General features: G+C 39.5%; 1 protein-coding gene across 3 annotated transcripts in view; it reads left to right on the top strand.

The window, feature by feature from the left end:
* SPTBN2 (spectrin beta, non-erythrocytic 2) overlaps positions 1–18,025 on the top strand; it is a 114,142-nt gene extending 96,117 nt beyond the window's left edge. For all 3 annotated transcript variants that reach the window (XM_072117886.1, XM_072117887.1, XM_072117888.1), the window contains 22 exons: positions 622–1,378; positions 1,566–1,768; positions 2,074–2,164; positions 2,507–2,653; positions 4,041–4,304; positions 5,009–5,233; positions 5,342–5,431; positions 5,564–5,842; positions 5,972–6,102; positions 8,477–8,681; positions 8,775–9,149; positions 9,349–9,593; positions 9,677–9,815; positions 11,330–11,414; positions 11,503–11,699; positions 12,270–12,430; positions 12,719–12,785; positions 13,129–13,176; positions 14,245–14,465; positions 14,641–14,814; positions 14,944–14,986; positions 17,457–18,025. In XM_072117886.1, the coding sequence (XP_071973987.1) occupies positions 622–1,378; positions 1,566–1,768; positions 2,074–2,164; positions 2,507–2,653; positions 4,041–4,304; positions 5,009–5,233; positions 5,342–5,431; positions 5,564–5,842; positions 5,972–6,102; positions 8,477–8,681; positions 8,775–9,149; positions 9,349–9,593; positions 9,677–9,815; positions 11,330–11,414; positions 11,503–11,699; positions 12,270–12,430; positions 12,719–12,785; positions 13,129–13,176; positions 14,245–14,465; positions 14,641–14,814; positions 14,944–14,986; positions 17,457–17,678 (4,369 nt within the window). In that variant the 3' untranslated portion in view covers positions 17,679–18,025. The remainder of the gene's footprint in view (positions 1–621; positions 1,379–1,565; positions 1,769–2,073; positions 2,165–2,506; positions 2,654–4,040; positions 4,305–5,008; positions 5,234–5,341; positions 5,432–5,563; positions 5,843–5,971; positions 6,103–8,476; positions 8,682–8,774; positions 9,150–9,348; positions 9,594–9,676; positions 9,816–11,329; positions 11,415–11,502; positions 11,700–12,269; positions 12,431–12,718; positions 12,786–13,128; positions 13,177–14,244; positions 14,466–14,640; positions 14,815–14,943; positions 14,987–17,456) is intronic.
* Positions 18,026–23,109: the final 5,084 nt, after the last annotated feature.

The raw sequence follows: 23,109 nt of genomic DNA, 5'->3' as shown, positions 1-23,109 counted from the left end.
TTACTATGCTAGGGCTGTAGGCAAGGTTGCACAGGATTTTAGTGTGGTTTTTTGTGTTGGAAGAATCTGCGGAATAGGGCATGTTGGTCAAATCTTGTATGCATTTTGCTATGCAAAGAGTAACATTTTAACCCTCTGTGGAGCAGTTTATAAAAAATTTATTAACACAAAATAAACTTGGGATATGCAGCATACATGTGACAGGTAATCCTATATATGAGGCTGCATTCAGATGAACGTATGCCAGCATGGCTACGGCTGGGGCGGGCTTATGTCTGCAGCTACGCGGCGTAACACAGGGGAAGGTGGGACATGTCCTATCTTTTCCCAGTGTACGGAGCGGTACGGTGCCGTATAACTTTGCACGGCTATTGCAGTCTATGGGGGACGTATGTACGGCCACAAGCTTGTTCATACGTTCATGTGAATGTAGCCTAAGAGAAATGCTTAATAAGTGGCATATTTTTCCTTCTTTTCTGGGCACCTACGTTCCATACATTAATTGTAGGGCGCATAGTAAACACTTGCACTTTAAAATACTTGCAAATCTTGAAAAACACTTAAAAAAAATTGACTTGTGTGACTTTGAGTGTAAACCGATTTATTTTTATTTCTTTGCAGATGGAATAATTTCCGTCAGCTTGTTGGTCAGAAGAAAAGTGCTCTTGATTCTGCACTTGAAATTCAGAATTATCATCTTGAATGTAACGAGACTGTGTGCTGGATGAGAGAAAAGACCAAGGTCATTGAATCTACACAGAGCTTAGGGAATGATTTGGCGGGCGTTACCGCGCTCCAACGTAAACTTACTGGTATGGAACGTGATCTAGAAGCCATACAAGGGAAAGTTGGTGACCTCCATGCTGAATCGAATAAGCTAGCTTCAGAACACCCACAAAAAGCTGCCGCTATCACTGGTCGCCTGTCTGAGATAGATGACACATGGGATGAATTGAAGGATACAATGAAAAGAAGAGAAGAAACATTAGGTGAAGCAAGCAAGCTACAAGGCTTTTTACGTGATTTAGATGACTTTCAGAGCTGGTTGTCACGGGCACAAACTGCAGTTGCATCTGAGGATGTCCCCGCTGATTTAGTGGAGGCAGAGCGTTTGCTGGCACAGCACGAAAGCATAAGAAAAGAAATTGAGAGATATGGAGCAGACTACAAACGCGTTAGGGAGGTTGGTGAGGAGGTAACACGTGGTCAAACAGATGCCCAATACATGTTTCTGCAGCAGAGGTTGAAAGCATTGGACACCGGCTGGAATGAGTTGGGACAAATGTGGGAAAACAGGCACCAACTTCTTTCTCAGGGTTACAGCTTCCAAGTGTTCCTGAGAGACACAAAGCAGGTGGAAGGTTTTCTTAATAACCAGGTGAGAATAATTTTAATTATAAAATATAAGATTGTAAATTCTGTACACGAACATGCTTATTAATGTCAAACACATATTCTAATCTGTTTTTGTAAAACAATTGCTCACGTAGTCACTTAGTATAACAGAATTGAAAACATGTTGTCCGGTTTCATCACATAATGAAGCTCTTTTTAACATCTTTTAGGAGTATGTCCTATCCCATACGGAAATGCCCACTACCCTCCAGGCAGCAGAAGCTGCCATCAAGCGCCATGAGGACTTTATGACCACCATGGATGCTAATGATGAAAAGATACGCGGCCTAGTAGAGTCGGGAAAGAAGCTCATACAAGAGGAAAATGTCAACTCTGAGAAGATTCAAGAAAAGGTCACATCCATTGATGAACGGTGAGTCAAGTTGTGCTGGGTTTAGTGAAGCGGAACGCTGTCTGCAGCTTTGTATGCTGTTAGACTACCTCCAACTGCAGCTGCTGCTTCTTTTAGGAGGGAAAGGGGGCCGTGGCTGCAGGATTTCCTGCTGAGAAGCCATCAATGTTTAATCCAGGACAACTCCTAATACTCACAATTCTGTATTTTGGGTGCTGGAACCATTTGAATGATGGCAGACAATTCCTTGCCCATTCTTGCTTGTGTGTTACATTTTTGTGTATATGATTTATCATTTAATTCTTAATTTTTTTTTTTCCCCTAAGGCACAAGAAAAACCGAGCAGCAGCTAATGATGTTCTTTCTCGATTGAAGGACAATCGTGATTTGCAACATTTCCTTCAGGACTGTCAAGAGGTATGCAGCTTTTCTACTTAAGTAAATTTTCTATACTGGAATAGTCTATTAATGCCAGATATAGGATCTTCCACCCTTTGCTTGGCAACTGTGAAAGGAGATGTTGCTATGGCTCTCTCTATTGCCTTTTTTTTTTTTTTTTTTAATCAAATTATTTTATTAAGATTTATTTTTACTTTACATACAACGAAACAGAAGACAGAGACAATTGTACATAAAAACACAACACCAATCACCCATCCCAACACCGCAAGCAGTAATCATTCTGCTCTCTGTAGAATAAGTCCATGAAACGTTAATAGTATTATTCGATTTGAAAATATAATAATTTTTTTTTTCCAGTTGACACTCTGGATTAATGAAAAAATGTTGACTGCTCAAGATGTTTCTTATGATGAAGCTCGTAACCTTCACAGCAAATGGCAGAAGCATCAAGCATTCATGGCTGAACTGGCCTCAAATAAAGACTGGCTGGATAAAATAGACAAGGTAAATGAGTGGGGCACATCTAATTTTTGGGATGGCTTTTTCTTTATTTACGACTTCACATGATGCATGTGCACTTCTGTGAATTTTTGTGTAACTTTTTGTGCCGCTATGGTAGTCCCCCTTCAAAGTTCATCATTGTCGGATTTTCTGCAGTGATCCCTTGCTTCTCACCCAAAAGTTGCGTCTTTTTTTTTTTTCATTGCAAATTTTGGTTCAATTCCACATCTTAACTTCTTTACCAAAATATATATTGTATCAAAAATTGTCTGCAGTTATTCACACATTAGCAAAATGGGAGAGTTCATTTCAGTGGGAAAAGAAGACTTAGACCAGAGGCCCATAACAGGTCCTAAACTGGACTGTAAAACCGTTCCATTGAAAAGTAGAGCATGTCTTTCTCAGAACTAGTTTCCATGGACTGACCATAGGTTCAGTGAAAAATGGATGCCAGACTATGGAAAATCGAAACTGACAATATTGTCACAACCTCAGGTTTTGTTCTTATGTAGGTAGTCTTAGCCATTGTTAAGAAAGGATCAACTTCTAAAAAGCCCCAATGCCTGTGTAAATCCAGCATGCTCAGTTTGTATATATGGCCAGCTGAACACATGGCCACATTGCTATTCTCTCATATAGTTTGCTGTCCCCTGGATCATAACGCTGCAGAATATAATGGCTCTGTATTTATCTTAGATTCATTATAAAGAACAAGGACACAATAGTACTCTGCCCACCCAATAAACTAAAATAACTTTTAGTTCATTGCCACACAACAAATATATTAAAATCTATATATGCAATTAAAAAGGTTCTGACCATGGTCCATGATAACACAAAATTTTAGGACTACTTTGCTTCCCTGCTGTGTGCTCACTTACTTAGGTTTGATTTATATTCTGCAGCTACATTACATAGCAGTAACATGTTCAGATGAAATAGTAGGAATAAGAGCCCTACTTGTAAGAGCTTAGAGAACTATATAAAGCTATGCAAGTGGTCCCTGACTTAAGGACACACAACTTACAGACAACTCCTAGTTGCAGTCGGACCTCTCTGACCAATCTCGCCTCTGGTGACGCTATAAGGTGTCAGTAATTAAGCTTTATTGGTAATCCTTGTAATGGGCTTTTGCAACAAATGTTTTTATTTTTTTCTGGAATTACAATTTTAAAATATACCTGTTCCGACTTGAAAATTAATTAATTCATTCATTCACATACAAGAACAAAAAAAAGAACCTATCCTGTATGTAACCTTACGACTGTCTGTATATGTCTTCTTTCTTATTACTACGTGTCACACTGGTGTAATTTGCAGTGGTCATGTTTCTTTGGCCTTGATTTTTTCTTATTTTCTAATTTTAAATTTGACTGTTTTTTTTTTATAGGAGGGACAGCAGCTCATTGCTGAAAAACCAGAACTTGAAGAAGTTGTGCGAGAGAAACTGGATTCACTCCATGCTCTTTGGGATGAACTGGAATCAACCACCCAAAGTAAAGCACAATGCTTGTTTGATGCCAACAGGGCAGAGCTATTCACACAAAGTTGCTCTGCATTGGAAAGCTGGCTGCAAAATCTTGAGGGACAACTCCATTCTGATGATTATGGGAAAGATCTTACCAGTGTGAACATACTATTAAAGAAGCAGCAGGTAGAGGGACAATTTTAAATGTGATTTCTATGTTTATGTATCTTGGATCCGTACATACTCGAGTATAAGCAGAGTTTGGATTTTCAGCACATTTTTTGTGCTGAAAAACTAGGCTTATACTCGAGTATATATGGTAATTTTTCTTCAGTTTTAAGGTTTTCTTTTGGGTACATACATTTGAAAATTTATCATAACATGTTGTGACTATTTAATTATTGATTTGTATTTCAGATTGTTCTGGCTATTAAAAAAAATTTAAAAAACGTTTCAACACTGAATAGTAACTTTCCATAGCTCAGCTTGTACACAGATTGGGCAGGGGGTTTCCTCTGCATACATACCAATAGTAGAAGAACCCAGAGTCGCAGTAAAATAGTCACCTTTATGAAACAGACATTAGGAGTACTATATAAGGAACACAAACGCAATGGACTTGTGTGTCACATCACTGTGGACATAGAAATACAATATACTGACACTTGCACTGTTATTAATAATCTACACATAAACCTTAATTTGCCTTTGGCATATTCCATGATGTGGCATCAAAATTTTGTACTTCCATAGGTTTAAAAGGAAATTGTTGAGCTACATAAAATGGGGTCACCTCCACCAGATCAGATCCCAGATGAGAAAATTATAAACTTCTGTAGTTTTTTGTTTTTCCGACTCACAATTAATTTAGTTTTACGTTCTTGTTTCAGATGCTGGAAAATCAGATGGAAGTCAGGGAGAAGGAGCTAGAGGCCATCCAGAGCCAGGCTCAGGCCCTTGGCCAGGAAGATGCCAACATAGTAGAAGTTGACTCCAAGAACATGACGGTTGCCACTAAATTCTCAGAACTGCGTGGACCACTCAACGAGAGGAAGAAGTTGTTATTGGCATCAAAGGAGGGGCACCAGTTTAATAGAGATCTAGAAGATGAAATAGTAAGAAATGCCACAAACTTCTTTCATCGTCTTTTGGAAACATAAATGTCATAAAACTAATCCCTGCATATTAATACTTAAGTGTGATTAACTCTGTGCTTTTCACAGCTCTGGGTAAAGGAGAGGAAGCCGATGGCCATTTCTACAGAGCATGGAAAGGATCTGCCATCTGTACAGTTACTTATAAAGAAGAATCAGGTAGGTCCCCTCTGCTCCCACACACAAAGTTGCAGTTTACTTTCTGAAGTCATTGGCCAGAATTGATACACATTCTGTTAAGGGTCAGAAAATGTGTTTGTTGATTTATATTTTTGCCTTTTTATCCCACAGACCCTGCAGAAAGAGATTCAAGGGCACCAGCCAAGAATTGATGATATCTTGGCGAGAGGAAAATCTATGGTGCAGAACAATGCACTAGATGCTCAAGAGATAGGTGAAAGGCTGGAGTTGCTGAGGAGTACGTGGGAGGAGCTTGCAACAGAAGCCGCAAAGCGTCACGCTCGTCTTGAAGAATCTCATGCTGCACAACAGTTTTATGCTGATGCTGCTGAGGCTGAAGCATGGATGGGAGAACAGGAACTGCACATGATGTCAGAAGAGAAGGCAAAGGTTTGTTACAGTTAGTTGGCACATGCAACAACACTTAAAATGCTTGAGTATTTCCGTGTCATGTAACAGTTGCTTTTAAGTTATACTGTGTCATCTGCCCTCACTTTTTATTTCTGTGGTATTCTACAGGATGAGATTGGTGCTCAGGCGATGTTAAAGAAACACCTGGTTATGGAGCAGGCTCTTGATGATTATGCCGAAACCATTCACCAACTAGCTAATTCCAGTAGAGACATGGTCTCCAGAGGCCACCCCGAAAGGTAAACTTTAAGCTTAGTTTTACAGTACTACGCTGGTTTCACACAAGCCGTTATTTCAGAGAATCAACTTTGGCAGAGATTAATACAGTTGTCATTAATCAATGATAAAGATATGTTCATATTCAGTACTTTTTAAAAATAAATTACAGGTATAAAATACCATGCTGTAAGCTTTTAAGCTTTACTTTGCATTAAGGGAACCTGTCACCAGGGACCTCATTTTCACTAAAGACAAGTTACAGAAGCCCATTACAGCTGTATTGAAAATATGTCTTTCTGCTTTCTCTAAGCATTTGCATTACAATATAATTGTGTTATAACTTGCATTGCACCCTGATAGAATCCTTTGTGTAGTCCCATGGTTTGGGCTTTGGTTTGGATGCATTTAAAAAAACATGTGACTTGTCTGTGCCGCAGACTGCTCATCTCTTGGCCCCCATATTTCTGCTCCTGTACAGCAAAAAATGTATTTTCAGTTGTTGTCTTGAGCTCAGCTACATTTGCTTTGTTGCTTTTTATCTCTGTTTTGCTACCATTTTGTCTCTGCGTCTGCGGAAAAAAAAAAGGATTACCTGCTTCTAAAAAATAACAGCCTCATCAGTGAAATAAAAGTGAATGTTCCATCAGTTTTTTGCAGTCCCATAGACTTCTATTGCCTGTGTGAAAGGGCCCTAACATAAACTTGTTGTATGGTTCAAAGACTCATTCTTCAGCCTACTTTAAAGAGTGATCTGATGTTATAAGTCTGAATATGGGACATCGCTTGACCTAAATAAAAATAATTAGGCTTTTAGCTTTTTAATTTCTTGAATTCCACAGAGTGAGACTGGCTTCTAAAGAGACCTCACAAGTAAGCCCTCTGTGACAGGCTTGTGGAGTCAGAGCTGCTGACAATTTTTTGGTGGAGTCATTATAAAATGCAACAAATATATATATATATATATTATAAAAAGGTTACATTTCCTCTTAAATTTCTATTCCTGATATAAGCATTTAGGCCAGGGGTGAACAACATTTTTTGGTCCAAGGGAATGCTCAATTTAAGGCTGCATCACTAGCCAGTACCCTAAATGCACCCACAACCACAGTACAGCTAAAATTGCCACCCCAGAAATGATAAATGGCACAGTACACCCCAGAAACCAAATACTGCATTCAGAGCAGACTAACAATACTGAAGATACCCAGAGGATAAAACTAATAATGCTGGAGAACCCCAGAGCATAAAACTAATAATACTGGAGATCCCATGGAAGAAAATACTGGGGATTCCAAGAGCATAGAACTAGCAGGGTTCGGACCACAACTCGTGCCTTCACAGGCTCCATGTGGCCTGTTGGTACGGGTTGTGCACCCCTGATCCCCCTTTTGGTTGCGATGAATGTGTGCTACACTTTACGTACATGCTCAGGGGTGAATATTTGTTTATAGATAAGAGGAATAAGGCAGTGGGAAGGAAAGTCCACAATTATCTCAAGCACTGCTAGAGTGATCAGGAAAACAGGACTGTGGAGTTGGAGTCTGTGGATTTAGCTTACTGACTCTTCAGCCCTCCTACGTGATGCCTTAATATATGTCATGCAAACCAGTTTTAATATTTTTTCCCATTTTTATTCTTTGAGTCAATTATGATTTTCCATTCAATAGTATGGGAGTGTCAAAAATTACCAACCCTCACTCACTTTGAGCCTCTGATCATTGATGGTGCCAGGTATCAACCACGCACAATCTTATATTGGTTACCAATTGTATGTATTGGATATGATATTTTCATCAATATGCTATCAAGGATAATGATAATCTTTATTTATATAGCGCCATCAAATTCTGTAGCAGAGTCTGGAGAACATATGCAAATAAAATAAGACATTACAGAGTAATAAGTCAAATGAAACAATAGACATGAGGGCCCTGCTTAAAACAGCTTACAGTCTACAAGCAAGAAGGGGGTGACACAAGAATAAAAATAATTTAATAAATATAAATGCTTTAATAAGTATAAATACAAAGCCCAAATTCCATGGGACTGCAGTGAAGCCTGTAGCTTGGTACCTGGCATTTTCCGGATAACAGGTGGAATATCCAAAAATTGTCAATAAAGAGCGAGTTAAAGCTGCATGTAGTTGGTGGGTGTGGTAGGCCTGCATAAATAAATGGTTTTTAAGAACATGTTTGAAGCTTTGGAGGTTGGGTATTAGTCTGATAAAACGGGTAGGGCATTCCATAGAACTGGTGCAGCTCGGGAGAAGTCCTGGGGACAATTGTTTTAATCCAAGAAGACTCTTAACTATAAACAATTACTTTACAAATGTTGATAAATATAAACATGAACTATAAGCATTAATAATAAACATTGATTTTTCTTCATTTATAGTGACCGGATTACTTTACGCCAAGGACAGGTTGACAAGCTATATGCGAGTCTAAAAGACCTAGCAGAAGAGAGAAGAGGGAAGCTTCAGGAACATCAAAGACTCTGCCAGCTTAGAAGAGATGTAGAAGATTTGGAACACTGGATCTCAGAGCGTGAAGTTGTGGCAGCTTCCCATGAGCTAGGACAAGATTATGAGCATGTGACAGTATGTAAATCCTACATGTGGCATACACTTACTTGCCAGCTAAATGGGTTGTAAGTATGTATTTTTCTAAAATGTCTGTATTTTCTTACCTAGATGCTGAGGGATAAATTCAGGGAGTTCTCTCGTGATACAAGTAACATTGGACAGGAACGTGTAGATGCTGTAAATCTTATGGCTGACGACCTCATCTCCTCTGGACATTCTGAGAACGCAACTGTGGCTGAATGGAAGGATGGCCTTAATGAAGCCTGGGCTGACCTTCTAGAAATGATTGATACTCGTAGCCAAATGTTGGCAGCCTCCTATGAGCTTCATCGATTTTACCAGGATGCCAAAGAAACACTGGGCCAGATACAGGACAAACAGAAGCAAATACCAGAAGAGACTGGACGAGACCTGAACACAGCAGAGGCCATGCAGCGGATGCACACCACATATGAACATGATATACAAGCCCTTAGTGCTCAAGTAAGCACCTGACTGATAAACTTTTATAGTCCTCAGCGTATATAAAACTTTCTTACAGTGTTGGGAGGCAGATATAATTTCCTACCACCTGCTAATTTGGTCCACACTTGAAGCCTTACTCCTTATTCCTCAGCAACCTGTAACTTTTCCATTCCAGATACATTTTAGTGATTTTGTCTGAACTATTTCTTGTGTTTAGGTAAAGCAGGTCCAGGAGGATGCGGCTCGGCTCCAGAAAGCTTACGCTGGCGAAAAGGCTGCAGATATCCACAGGCATGAACAGGCAGTAACTGAAGGCTGGGGTGAACTGCAAGATGCGAGTAGTGCCCGCCGCCAGCTTCTTCTGGATACAGTGGAGAAGTTCCGATTTTTCAGGATGGTTAGAGATCTTATGCTATGGATGGATGATGTCAATCTTCAGATTGATGCTCAAGAAAAACCAAGGCAGGTTATTTACAATATGCTTTTTTTGATGAAAGAAATTTTTTTTAAATTGCCATTCTTAACTTGTGATGTACATTAAACAGGGATGTATCATCGGGTGATTTAGTAATTAAAAATCACCAAAGCATTAAAGCAGAGGTGGATGCCCGAGCAGACAGTTTTACCACCTGCATAGACCTTGGAAACTCTCTTCTAGAAAAGAATCACTATGCGTCTGATAAGGTAATTGCCACTATATGTATATGCATTACCCTAGTGTGTGTGTCAACATTTTGATATATAATGGGGCATATTTACTAACAGTACAAATTGCACTAAATGCAGTTAGCCTGTGTAGTATGCTGGGTGCGCACATTTCTCGCTAATCTGGCCAATCGAGTGCGCAACTTTTTTTTTTGTGCACCTTTAACATGGGGCATGCAACACAGTTCTGTCAGACCTTGCATGTTAAGTCTTGCGCACTGTCCGACTGAGCACTGGAATGCCCCCTAATTTGTGTTGCATGATGCCTAGTGCGGCTGCACCACAAAAGGGTCATGTGTGACACAAATGTACTTAAAGGACACCTGTCATCAGGTCTCTGCCACTAGTCCTGTCACCTCTACCTGTTGGAGCAGCTCACAAGGATCCCATCCCAGCCTTTATCTAGTTATTTCATACATTATTCATTGTAAAATCATCTATTCTTTATCATGTAAATGAAGCGGGTCACATGGTCAGAGGCAGTGATGTCACCCCTGTTACCCCTCCCCTCTCCTCCCCCTGCTCATGTCTGTGTGTAATGTATAGTAAAGCATGGCTAGTGTGTTTGCTGCATCTGCTGACATGCTGCATCCTCCTAATATACAGGTGAGAGACACAGACATCAGCTACACATGAATCTGACGTGTTCTGCTGTAACATGGCTGCCTGGAGCTGCTGTATCTCTCCTAAACACACACACATGCACACACAGGCTGCAGGGGGCATGGCCACCAGCACCAGGAAGCACATCATTCATTATACAGCCTCACATCATTATACAGGCTGTCAGTCATGCACTGGGGGTGTGGCTGTGCCTCCCACTCATGAATAGAGTGGACAGCTTGAATATGCTAATGCTTCATTGGACATTTCACAGGTCATTTGCATACAGCTTTAGGACCTCATTGCTTAGGTTTACAGGCATGTAGAGGGACAATGAAGGGACAGAGGCAATGCTCTCTAATGGCAGTTTATGAAAATATATTTAGTTTAGGGGGGTTATTTTGCATGACGGGTTCTCTTTAAATATCTGTGCCAGCAGTTTGCACTAAAAGAATGGGCAACGTCCAACAGAATACTGGTGTACAGCCCTTCTTCCCCAATATGTAGTCTTGGGGGGGAAAAAAGGAGACTGTGACAATTTTTTTTTTTTTATAATGTAGTGGTGGATTTTATTGGGAAATATTAATATTTATTTTAAAATTTTGTTGTTAAAGAGGAGTTCCAGGATCACTATATTGTTATCATGAGGATAGGGCATTCATATTAGTGACCTTTTAGCGCTGTCTGCAGTATTGGACTAAGTAAAGGGAATGCAGGTGTGCAGATTCATGAAGCATTGGGGTGTCAAAAGTCTGACCCCTACTGATTTGATATTATCTTAGATACACGAGCTGAAACACCCTTTAAGTTGGTGAAAAAAATATGTAGTGGGCTAGTGATATATCTGATTGTTTTTCTCAATGCATTCTGGTTGTTTTGTTTTCTTTCAGATCTCTGAGAAATTAGAACAGTTGCAAGAAAGGCGACAGGAGACTGAAAACAAATGGAAGGACAAAATGGAATGGCTACAAATAGGTACATGTTGATACAATTTTCAGTTTTGGTAACTATTTGCTGGACATCTTAGACAAAATGAAACTAACAATGTGTCTTGTGTATTTAGTACTTGAGGTGTTGATGTTTGGAAGAGATGCAAATGTCGCAGAGGCTTGGCTGTCCAGTCAGGAGCCTATTGTGCGGTCCTCAGAGATGGGAGACAGTGTAAATGAGGTGGAGAACCTGATAAAGAGGCACGAAGCTTTCCAGAAATCTGTATCCACTTGGGATGAAAGATTCTTCCTGTTGGAAAAGCTAACAACGGTAAGCCAGTATTTGAAGGTTAATGTGGAACATGTATCACTCCTATTGCTTTCTTTTTTTTTTTTTCTTTTTTTGTGCAACTTTTTGTGAGACTTCTCACAGTTTGAGACTTTTTACATGCAGAATCAAGCAACTTACCAAAGTTAGCCACCAGGATTTGGTCCGAGATTTATCTTTTTAGCCCAGATGTTTGTTCAACTTGTGAGACATTTGGGCTCTGAAACAATCCCATTCTTGCACCTAACAAGTCCCAAAACTGAGAATGCTAGACCCAGACTAACTTATAGGAGCTACTATTTGGAACGTAAAAGTTGCACATCACAAAACGTTGCAAAAGTGAGACTAAACAGGCAACTCCTCACATGTATCACAAAGGGGAAGAACTTTAGATACATTGCAATGATTGAGTAGGCCAACTTCAGGAAACTTGAAAAAGTGTCAGCCGAAAAACATGATACATGTGCCCCAACAAATGGATATCTGCGTCAGCTGTTACTGGATGAGGGATCTGCATGATAGTTTAATGATATAAATGTGGATTTATTTACTTTTATTTTATTTTTTTGGAAGCTGGAAGAAAATGAGATGAAAAGGAGAAGGGAAGAAGAGGAGAGAAAACGAAGGCCGCCTACTCCACCTCCTCCTGAGCCAAAACCAGAAGAGATTTTCCAAGAACAGAATCATCAGATTTTGGAAGACCATTCAATTCCTGTCAATGTTCTCCAAGAAAGGTTGGATTTCTGACACTTTTATCTTCATAATTGTTTGTTATTTTCTATTAGCTGGCTAAAGGAGCTATTTAGACCATTTCCCATATTTCTTTTGTGCCCTCCCTGGTGTGTAGATTAAGTAATACATAAGGAAAACTAACACCTCTATAGTAACGCTCTTGGTTTTCCCTTATCTTTGGGTTAATAATGGTGATTTCAATGTCATGAAATTGCTAACAGTCTTAATACCCATGCAATGTAACATCATAAAATGGAAGTTTTACATTGCTGTGCGCTTCTTTCATCTAGGCTACAAAGTTTGCAGACTGAACAGGCTTCCGTTAATGGACTGTGTACAGATTCCGATTCTCCGCAGGTACGCTTGTTATTTTCATCCTTTACATTTACGGTATTTAGTTCAGAAAACTAAAGGGGATTTATTTTTCCACTTTATATCAATGAATAATTAGTATCTACTAATAGGATGATAAAACCAATAACTATTAGCCCTGATTTTTTTTTTTTCTGAAGAAGCCCCACTTTGCTTATACTCAAGTATATAAAAAAAAACCTTAGTACTCACCCTCCAGCACTGTCCCCCGGTGTCCTCTTCTCACTGCGGCTCGACTAGTTAGTAACTGACTTGCCCTTTTAAAAAAATGTCTAAAAATATTAAATATATTTTATACATTTATATTTAAACTTTACCCTTTTGGCAGCCATCAACTGATACCAGACGGATAGATGACAGTTTATCTGAAAATCAGGCAAGTTGCTCATCATTTTATACTGTAAATGAAAGTGAGAGTTTATTTGTATGGAATAAAATAAGTCATGTGTCCTATGTTGGTCCATGTTCGCACAGTAATATTGTGTTAAATATTGCACTTGAAAGGAGAAATTGGAATTAAAAACTTTCACTACTTCCTTGTTTTGGAACCTTATTTTGGCTTATAAAAACCAATGCAATAACCTGATCAGAAACTTTGTGTTCATAAACTTTGGAAACGTTTTAGTAGCTGATTCAGTACACTTCAGGTTTTGAGCACCAACTGAAAGAAAAGAGCACATCAGAAACCACCTGAAATTCAGAGGCTTTATTTTCTTGAAATCGAGTGATTAATTTTTTTATTTATATAGCGCCATCAGGTTCCTTAGCGTTTTACAAATTGTGGGGAACATATACAAATAGAATAAGACTTTACAGAGTAACAACAGTCATAGACAATAGGATTGAGGGCCCTTCTGACAAGAGCTTAAATAAATGTCGTCCCTTTTCAAAGGGTAAATGTTTGATTAATGGAAACCCTCTGTGTATCTACAGAATGGCTGACCACAAGTCTGTCATCCTGTTTGCCATCCCAGAAGTCCTGTTGAAGTCCTTGGTGCTGGACTAACTGGTAGTGCTCTGAGAAGCTACAGGATGGCCCATGCTGAAAGTCCAAGGAGAAGATTTATCAGAAGTGTCTGAGAGCAGAACTGTGTGAGTTGTCCATGGCAACCAATCAGAGCTCAGCTTTGATTTTCCTATAGCTGTTTGTAAAATGAGAGCCAAGCACTGATTGGTTGCCATGGGCAACTAGAACAGTTTTACATCTCCCCTTAAGTTTGTATTTAGCAGTTCTAACAATGGCCTGGGTTCCCACATATGTGATCCACTGCCATGATATGGATAGGGGATTAATGCAGTTAAAATTAAAACCATGTTAATCGTTGTAGATGTTGTTGAAAAAGAAATGTAAAATAACAGACTTGTTGTTCTGATGCTTTTTATATCTGCATACCACTAGGACTCCTCAGCATTGTTTATAAGATTATTCCTTTCTTTTCTGTAGGGGTACGATACATCAGATGCTGCAAATGGAGCAAAGGCAGACCTTCAAAAAGACGGTAGCCCACCCCCCTCACCACAGTCACGGCCAACATTCAGCCCTATAAATCTTCAGATTTCCACGTTGCCTATCAGCAGTCCTGAGCCTTTAGCTTCAGAGCAGATGGAAGGAATGCTCCACCGCAAACAGGAAATGGAGTCTCATTCCAAGAAGGCAGCCAATAGGTGAGAAGGTCCCCTCTTTCAACTTCCTAAAAACTGCTACAGACCAGAACAACCTCTAACCTTTGACCTTAATGCTTCATCTTTTATTCGCTTTAAAATAGTAGCCACTTCTTCTTACCATGGATTTTTAATTTTGTCTAATTGATATACATTTTATTGTTTTATTTCCTCTCAGGTCCTGGCAAAATGTTTACTGTGTCCTGAAAAAAGGCAGTTTGGGATTCTATAAAGATTCAAAGAGTGCAAGTAGCGGCATAACTTATCATGGTGAGGTTCCTGTGCAACTTGCTGGGGCACAATGCAGCGTGGCACATGACTACAAGAAGCGCAAGAACGTCTTCAAACTCAGGTAAGATTATAGGGGAGTAGTGCTGCTGGCAAACATCAGGCTAAATCCTGCACCAATGTTTTAGCAAATATATGGTATTCTCTGTAGATAAAACACTTTATTTATTAATTTTTTTTATCAACTCTACAGTTTATCGGATGGGAAGGAGTATCTTTTCCAAGCAAAAGATGAGGTAAGTTTTCTGCAATTGTGCCAGAATTTAAAGCCAGCAGACATTCTCCCCACAGTGGGTTGTTTCCCACTGCAAATGTGGCTCTCATAGATGCCCCAGTTATAGGTAAAAACTAGAAAAATGTGGAAATGTCTTTTATGACCTCATAGGGGACATATAAAGATAAAAACAAACACGCAATATTTATAAATATTTTAAAATAACATTTTTATTTTATTAGGAAATGTCTCCCTTTAACATTTTTTTTTTATTATTATTTTTAACTATTGCTATGTGTCATGAAACAAAAAAGCCTCAAAAATGTTAAGGTATTACAGGCAGTCCCCGGGTTACATACAAGATAGGGTATGTAGGTTTGTTCTTAAGTTGAGTTTGTATGTAAGTTGAAACCATATACTTTATTATTGTAACCCCAGTCAAAAATTTTTTGGTCTCTGTGACAATTGGATTTTAAAAATGTTGGGTTGTCATAAGAACCAGAATAAACAATAAATCTTAATTACAGACACCTGTGATAACTGTTTTAGCTGTTTATTGTAGCCTAGGACTAAAGTACAGTAAATTACCAAAATCCAGAGGTCCGTTAGTAACTAGGGGTCGTATGTAAGTCAGGTGTTCTTAAGTAGGGGACCGCCTGTACACATAAAAGGAAGTTATGGCCCTTATGACAATTCATAAAAATGCCCGGGTCATTAAAGTTATAAGGCCTGGTCGGAAAGGGGTTAAAAAAAATAAACGAAAGAAAATAATAAAATCATTGTCCATTTGTACGAACAATACACGTCCATTAAGTTTCAATAATGCTACAATGGCAAAAGGGGAAGTGTAAAAAAAAGGATTTTTACACAAAGCACCCAGCCACTCCATTACACATCACAATTAAAGGGGCAGTGATTCCAGAAAAGAGCTAGAGCACCTGTAGAGGCATATCATGCACACTTCCACTGCACATCCAGAACATACCATGCAAATTAACTGGCCCAAAATAAATACTTCATAAAAAAACTATGATTAAGAAGCATTGTCCTTATCCCTAAATGATTCCTCTCCATGGCTGCAGTGTTGCAACTTGTAAACTTGTATGCAACTCGTCTGATGAGAGTCCAACAACACTAAGTGAGTCCTGCACAGTACATTTTACTTTCATTGTGCTGCCTCCTTTTGTTCCTGATTGACAGATAGACAGAGAGCTCTGTTACATCATTGGGCACTTCATCTTATGTGACCTAGATGATATCTAAGGTCCTATTACATTTACAACATCTACCTCATCTATGTATCTGATCCCATGGAATCATAGGATGGGTAGGAGTAGGCATGCTGGCATGGAGGCATGCTGTGATTTCATGTGATCAGATACATACATAGGGTAACAGTTTCAAATATAACAGGACCTTAGATGACATCACCCTGGCCATATAATATGCTGAGAAGAGGCATGAGACATGGGGAGGAGTAGATGGCAGTGGCTTGCTGAGCAGGATACACTCCCTCAAATGCCAGGTAATATAAAATAATGTTGATTTATGTGGATGTAAGGGAAACATATATATATTTTTTTTTTTTACTAAAAGAAGTTAGTCAATAGGAATCTATGGGAACCTGTCACTAGCTGTATTTGTGAGAATGTGTTGACAGGTTCCCTTTAATAACATGGGACATATTAGTATGTTATGTCAGCTGGGGTGTATAGAGAGTTCTTACGGGCTGAGCCCTCCCCATACTTGGTGAGTGTTTTCTGTAAACGCCCACCGGTAACACCCATGATTAGGACCAGCGCTGATCGCTGGTGTTAACCCAGCGATCACCGCCGGTAAAGTTGCCGGAGGTGGAAAAAAGCCGGCATTTTGGCTTTGATTGTCGCTCCCTGTGACGTCATCGGGCTTCTAAACATTCGTTACAATGTGCCAGTGGAACATTATAATACAAATCTGCAAAATCCCCATAAACTGCCACATTGTTGTATGGCAGTAGGATCAGTCAGGCAAGCTAGCGTTAAAGTACCCTAGGGGCTCTAATAAATTAGAAAAATTTATTTGACCAAAGTTAAAAATATTTTTTTTTAAATTTCAACCCCCCCCCCCCCCCCTTTTCCTAGAACTTGTATAAAAATAAACAATACAAATCATAAACATGTTGGGCATTGCAGTATTCCAAAATGTTCGATCTATCAAAATATAATAACTTTTATTCCCGGCATTTGTAGCAGAAAAATTGCCACCTTTTTTTTGCCATTTTGCAACGTATAGAAAAAGTAGTAAAAAGTCCTCAGTGTGGTAGCAATTAAAACGTCATCTCAACTCGCAAAAAATGACACCTCACACAGCTCCGAAAAAATTATTAGCGCCAGAAGATGGCAAACAGTGTAATAACGGTTTATTTTACACGTGTGGGATTTTATGTTTTATGAGTTTCATGTATTAATATTACCTGTATTGTAATCTGGTCTCCTGCTGTGTTCTTTCTGCAGGCTGAGATGAGCAGTTGGATGCGGGTGATCAATGCCTCACTCTCTTCCTCGACAAGTGATACTTCAGACCATTCCCCAAGTGCAACAAACAGAATGACCCGGGCTATAACTTTGCCTCCTATGTCTCCAAATAGTGCCACGGAGGGCCCTGTGACATTACGTAACAAGGAAGGAAAAGAAAAGGACAGAGAAAAACGTTTTAGTTTCTTTAAGAAGAAATAAATACCATGATGCTCATCAGGACAGGTTACTCTGTTCCGATCATTACTGCAAATAAGGCCCTGTCACGCCAAAAGCATGGGACCTGTGGCCTTTTGTGGGGCTTGGGTGGTTGTGTGGGTAAATTAAAAAGCGAAAAAAGACCACAGCATTTTATATACATATATAAAACTATATATGCATAACATGCACCTCCAGTGATGAACAGACGCGAGACCCTTACAATGCAACTTGCTGGATTCCAAACAGAAGCTCCATATGCACTGAACACAGTAGAAATGTGGCTTTGAGGCATGTGAGCCATTCCTGAGAGGGTCATTAATTCATCACCATTAAATTCTTTCGTCTCAGTGGGGTCCTTCATTGTCTCTGTGCGCATGTCCAGCCATAGCCTCTAACACAACATCAAACGTTAGAGAAGCAGTGCACATATAATGCTGCGTATTGTGGAGATGCAATAAACTGAAACAACTGAAACAGCCTGGTTTTGCCTCAGACTTGAATGGACAGGTCCTTAATGATGTTACTTCTGATTTGTGACAAAGCTCGGCCTCCATATGCCTGACTTTCCTACATACACAATGCTGCCTGATTTACACACACGCTGTATATATATTAATACCTTTTCCATTTGCAATTACACGGACTGTGCTGCAGATCTGTAATGAAGACGTTTCAGCCAGTAGATTCTAGCTAAATGGTGATTTTATGTTGGAAATTTAGTACATATAGGAACCAATATGGGGAAAAAAGATTTCTTAGAAAATATTATATTGCACAAAGATAAAATATAAGGTAAACTACTTTGCAAATAAATCATTATGAATGTGAGTGAGAAGCCTTCATGAAGCGAGATGTTTGTCTTTCTGGTGGGAGTATTTATGTGCCGCTTTCAATTGCATTGGACAAGCACTGACTACCTACTGCGCATCAAGCCTGTCCCCTACCTTTCTTTTTCTCTGTAATTGCCTCATTCCATTCACAGAGCTGTATATCTGAGGGGAGGTGCGTTATAGGTGGTGAAATTACAAATGGGCCCGTATGTGCCACCTAGGAGGGCAGAAGCTCATCTACAACCTATTACAGAAACAAACTTAAAGGGAAGCTCTCAGGATCATTTGGGATACTAAGCCACCCACAGGTCCTTATTCCCGGCCCAGGCCCAAAAAAATAAATTATGTTGACTCCATCTGGAGCTCTTGACACATGTGTGTGGTCGTTCAAACAACGTGCAGGCGTCAGGAGCACCAGAGATGACCTGATGTTCTTTATTGGACTCCTCTTTTTGTAAGTAGAAAGGTTTCTATTTTTTATAGGCCATGGACAGTTGTTACAGGGCAATTTTGCATATGAAACTAAAAGACCTGTAGTTGATTTAGTGTCCCAAAACATCCAAGCAGCTTTTCTTTAAAAGAAATCAACCATTTTAAAAACCATTTAAGGATACTTGCCTTTGCCCCTCTCCATTCCGATGCCGATGCTGTCCTCCGCTAAGCCTGACACGCCAGGATCACCTAGAAAAAAAAAAGTTCTAAAAAGCTGCACGAGGCGCAGGGACAAGATGTCTGGGAGCGGGAGGTGACATCATGCAAGAGACATGAATTCATGCCTCCCTCTCCCAGAAAACCTTAGATGGTATGTTTTTTGTTTGTTTTTTTTTAAAAGGTTGATTTGCTTTAAAGGGAATCCGTTGCCACTGTTTGTCTACCCAAACTAACTGCTATGTTATGTAGGACTATGCCCACATATGCCAACCATGCACTTTCTTTTATTGTTCAGCTGCTCATTGCATGCCAAAACTTCACTTTAGAAATGTACAAATGAGGATGAAGTGCTCGGCAGTGTAATTGTTGCAGAGGCCATTTTTGTTGCTGTGGACCTGGAGCCCTAATTTGCTGTGTTAAGCTACCTGACTCCACACCTTCAGCTTCAATTGCATATTACTGAAGGGAAGTTTTGACACCGGAACTGGAAAATAAAACCAAATGTATTGGTGGCATTGTGGGTATAGCCCTATATAAAATACAGTTCGAGTTGGTAAATCGTGGTGACTGATTCAATTTAAATGTTGCATTCATTATTTTATTTTGCAATCTGTTTCTTAAAGTTTCATTTCTTCAAAATGAATGCATAAGAAAGACAACAAAGGACCCATATGACTTGTATGTCAAATGGGCCCATGACGGCTAACAATTTCAGCTGTGAGTGTGGGCAAACGGAGCTTGGAGTTAGAAGCTGGAGCAGGGTACGGATGGCTTTAGCTTGTTTGGGGTTTTTTCTGGTAAACCACTTTATTATAGTGTCATATTTACTGTATAAATTGCCAAAAAGATTTAGGAGAGTGAAATAGTGAGCTAGTGAAGACTTGGTTTTACATTTTTTTTTTTTACATCTTTGATAGCATCTTTGATCACTATTAGGGCTAAAATATTCCAGGCCAATTGGTCGCTGGATTTCACGGAAGGAACATAGTTTCTTTAAGAATTGTGGTTATATATACAAGGCAAGGAAATGCCGCATAATCTCTGCACAACAGTGTCTTACTGTAAACACGAATCATGGACCTAGCATGTTGGTCTGAATAAGCCCTTATAGGCACAAGACATTTTTTGGTATAATCATGAGTGGGCAATATGAACAAGGCACTGTCAGTACAATGAGTTTGCCTGCTGTGCTCATGCAGGTCCACGCTCCAAAACATATTGATAGGTTAGACTTGTAAGAGGACTATTGACCTTGTGTAGATTTTTAGGTAATGGATAGATCTAGTAGACAGGACAGTAGGAATTTTTGTGAGTAGATAAACTGTAGAATATAAAAAGAATATGGACAAAAGGTAAATAAGTTGGATAGAAGGTTTACCATTGGTAGTCAGGTGTGTTCAGACCTCACACACAAACATTAGGGAACATTTACTAAGAACAGCGCAAACTGCCCTAAATGCAGTTTTCCTGTGTATAGTGCAGGGTGCGCCAGATTCATCAACTTTATTTTTTTGGTACACCTTTAACATAGGGCGTGCAACACATTTATGTCGGACTTTGCATGATAAATCTCCTAATTTGTGTTGCATGATGACTAGTGCAGCTGTTAAATACCTGTGCAAAAGACCGTGCAAAGTATGGCGTACAGCCCATTGTTTTCTCGGGTGATACAGCTGTGGATTTTGCAGCTGTCTCAAAGCTCCATGTATTGCGATAGGCTCATGAACACACCTGAGGATTCCTCAGCTGTGTGTCTGAGCCTAGTGCCCTTGAGCTCTCCCATATACGTCCATAGGGCTGTGACAAATACAGATGACACTCGGTATGTCATCCATGTGTCTTTACAGCAAGTTGCTAGGTAACACAATCCTGTGATGCTCCAAGGGGTTGGGAAAACCTACCAACATCTTTGCCAGCCTCCCGTTTTCTTTAGTGGATCCACAAAAATGGATGACATACAGCCTATTTTTCCAGACATACGGGGGAAATACTCTAGAGCTCACAAAAACAGCCAATGGAGACGTATTTTGCAACCATAGGAAAAATGTGTTCTTGTGCAGGAGGCCATGACACTGCAGTGATGCATTTGTGATGCCACCGGCTGCATCAATTAAGGAATTGTGACAATAATTCATAACTATATTATTTAGTGACCGTAGCATGGACTGTTAACATGAAACTGTCACTAAGTAATAATTTTGTTACGAGTTATAGTCACAATTCCTTCCTTGACGAGGTTGGCCGCATCACAACTCCATCACAGCCACATTGTCTATTCGCACACCTAAGCTTGAGTACTACTTAAAAAAAATGTCAGATGGTGACATTGGGGCAGATTTATCAAGCAGTCTGAAAGTCAGAATATTTCCAGTTGCCCATGGCAACCAATCACAGCTCCCCTTTAAAATATTCATGAGCACTGGTGAAATGAAAGCTGAGCTGTGATTGGTTGCCATGGGCAACTGGAAATATTCTGACTTTCAGACTGCTTGATAAATCTGCCCCATTATGTATTCCTTTCACACTACTTTTGTAGAGTTGAAGATGTTTTATTTTACTGTATAAGGCAATTTCCATTTTACATTAAAGGAAGTCTACCTAGTAGATCCTGACAGAAGATTCCCTAAAACTAACACCTTTTTATTATTTTGTAAAACTGTGTGTATTAATACTTTTTTTTATTTTTATGCTAACTGCAGAGACTGGGTGTAGCCTCTGAAGAGCCACATCCCTGTATGTCCATACTGCCAGTGACCACGGTGGCTCTTAGCATGTCGCTGGCGCAGAGGACCAGGAGCTGCTAGCCATGCACAGAGCTTTCCCCATAACCTGTGATATTTTTGCTCTCAAGAAAGGCATCCAGGCCTCTCTTGAATATGTACAAAGTATCCGCCATAACAACCTCCTGCGGCAGAGAGTTCCACAGTCTCCCTGCTTTTACAGTAAAGAACCTATGTCTATGTTGATAGAGAGATCCATGTACTGACCATTCAGATATTTGTACATTTTAATCAGGTCTCCCCTTTTTTTTCTCCTTACCTGAATAATCCCAAATTTGGTAATCTATTTTAGAATTCACAGAGGGGGATGGCTCTGCAGTGGTTGCTCAGGGTGTGGGGTAGCCTCAGCCAGGAGCTCAGAGCTCACAGAAGCTTCTCCACTCCCCAGTAGTGTCTTCAGCTAATTAGCCTAAACTTAAAATAAAGTAAGTTTCAGAAAATAAGTTTGAAGGGGGATCTACCATCCGGATCTACCAAGTAAGTAGATTCCTAAAGGTAGATTTCCTTTAAGCTTCATATTTTCCTTGGGTGATACCAATATAGCTGTTGGAATTCGCTATCAAATTTTTCCATTTTATGTGCATTTTGGTGGATTTTCTTTTCCCAATGTGCAGGGCACTCAATACAGGGCAAAAAGAAATCCCCTCTCATAAAGTAGTACAACACTGTATACACATATAGTTAATGTGGTTTTTTTTGTCTTCCTGCCTTACCTTTTCCAGAGAAGATTGAATCTATCTGCTGTATTTTACTTTATTCTTTTGTGATTCCCTTTGAACTTTGGCACTGATAATATATTCATCTTCTTTTCATTTGTTGTTCTATAAATGGAAACTTTTGTTTCCAATGCTGTGGATATATTCACACAAAGCAGTTTTTTCATACATTGTGGGGTTATTTCTACAAAAAGACCATGGTTGTTTTAAACTCTAGTGAGATGAAATTGACAGTCTCTTACAAATCTGATATGTGTGAACATGCCCCTAAATAACAGCTCAACTGATCAGCATACATTTAAAATCCTGTAATCTCTTGGTATGAAAATGTGCATTTTTGGGTAAATTTTACCTTATAGCCAGAATATTACTATGTTTTTAATTTACTCCCTTTCCATTGAGAGTCTGCTTAATGTATTCAGTGTATGATGACATTTCCCAATAAACCATAGTG

This window comes from Engystomops pustulosus, chromosome 7 (assembly GCF_040894005.1).
Source record: "Engystomops pustulosus chromosome 7, aEngPut4.maternal, whole genome shotgun sequence".
Classification (NCBI taxonomy): Eukaryota; Metazoa; Chordata; class Amphibia; order Anura; family Leptodactylidae; genus Engystomops; species Engystomops pustulosus.
The sequence above is the reverse complement of the archived record's forward strand: the minus strand, read 5'-3'. Positions and strand labels throughout refer to the sequence as shown.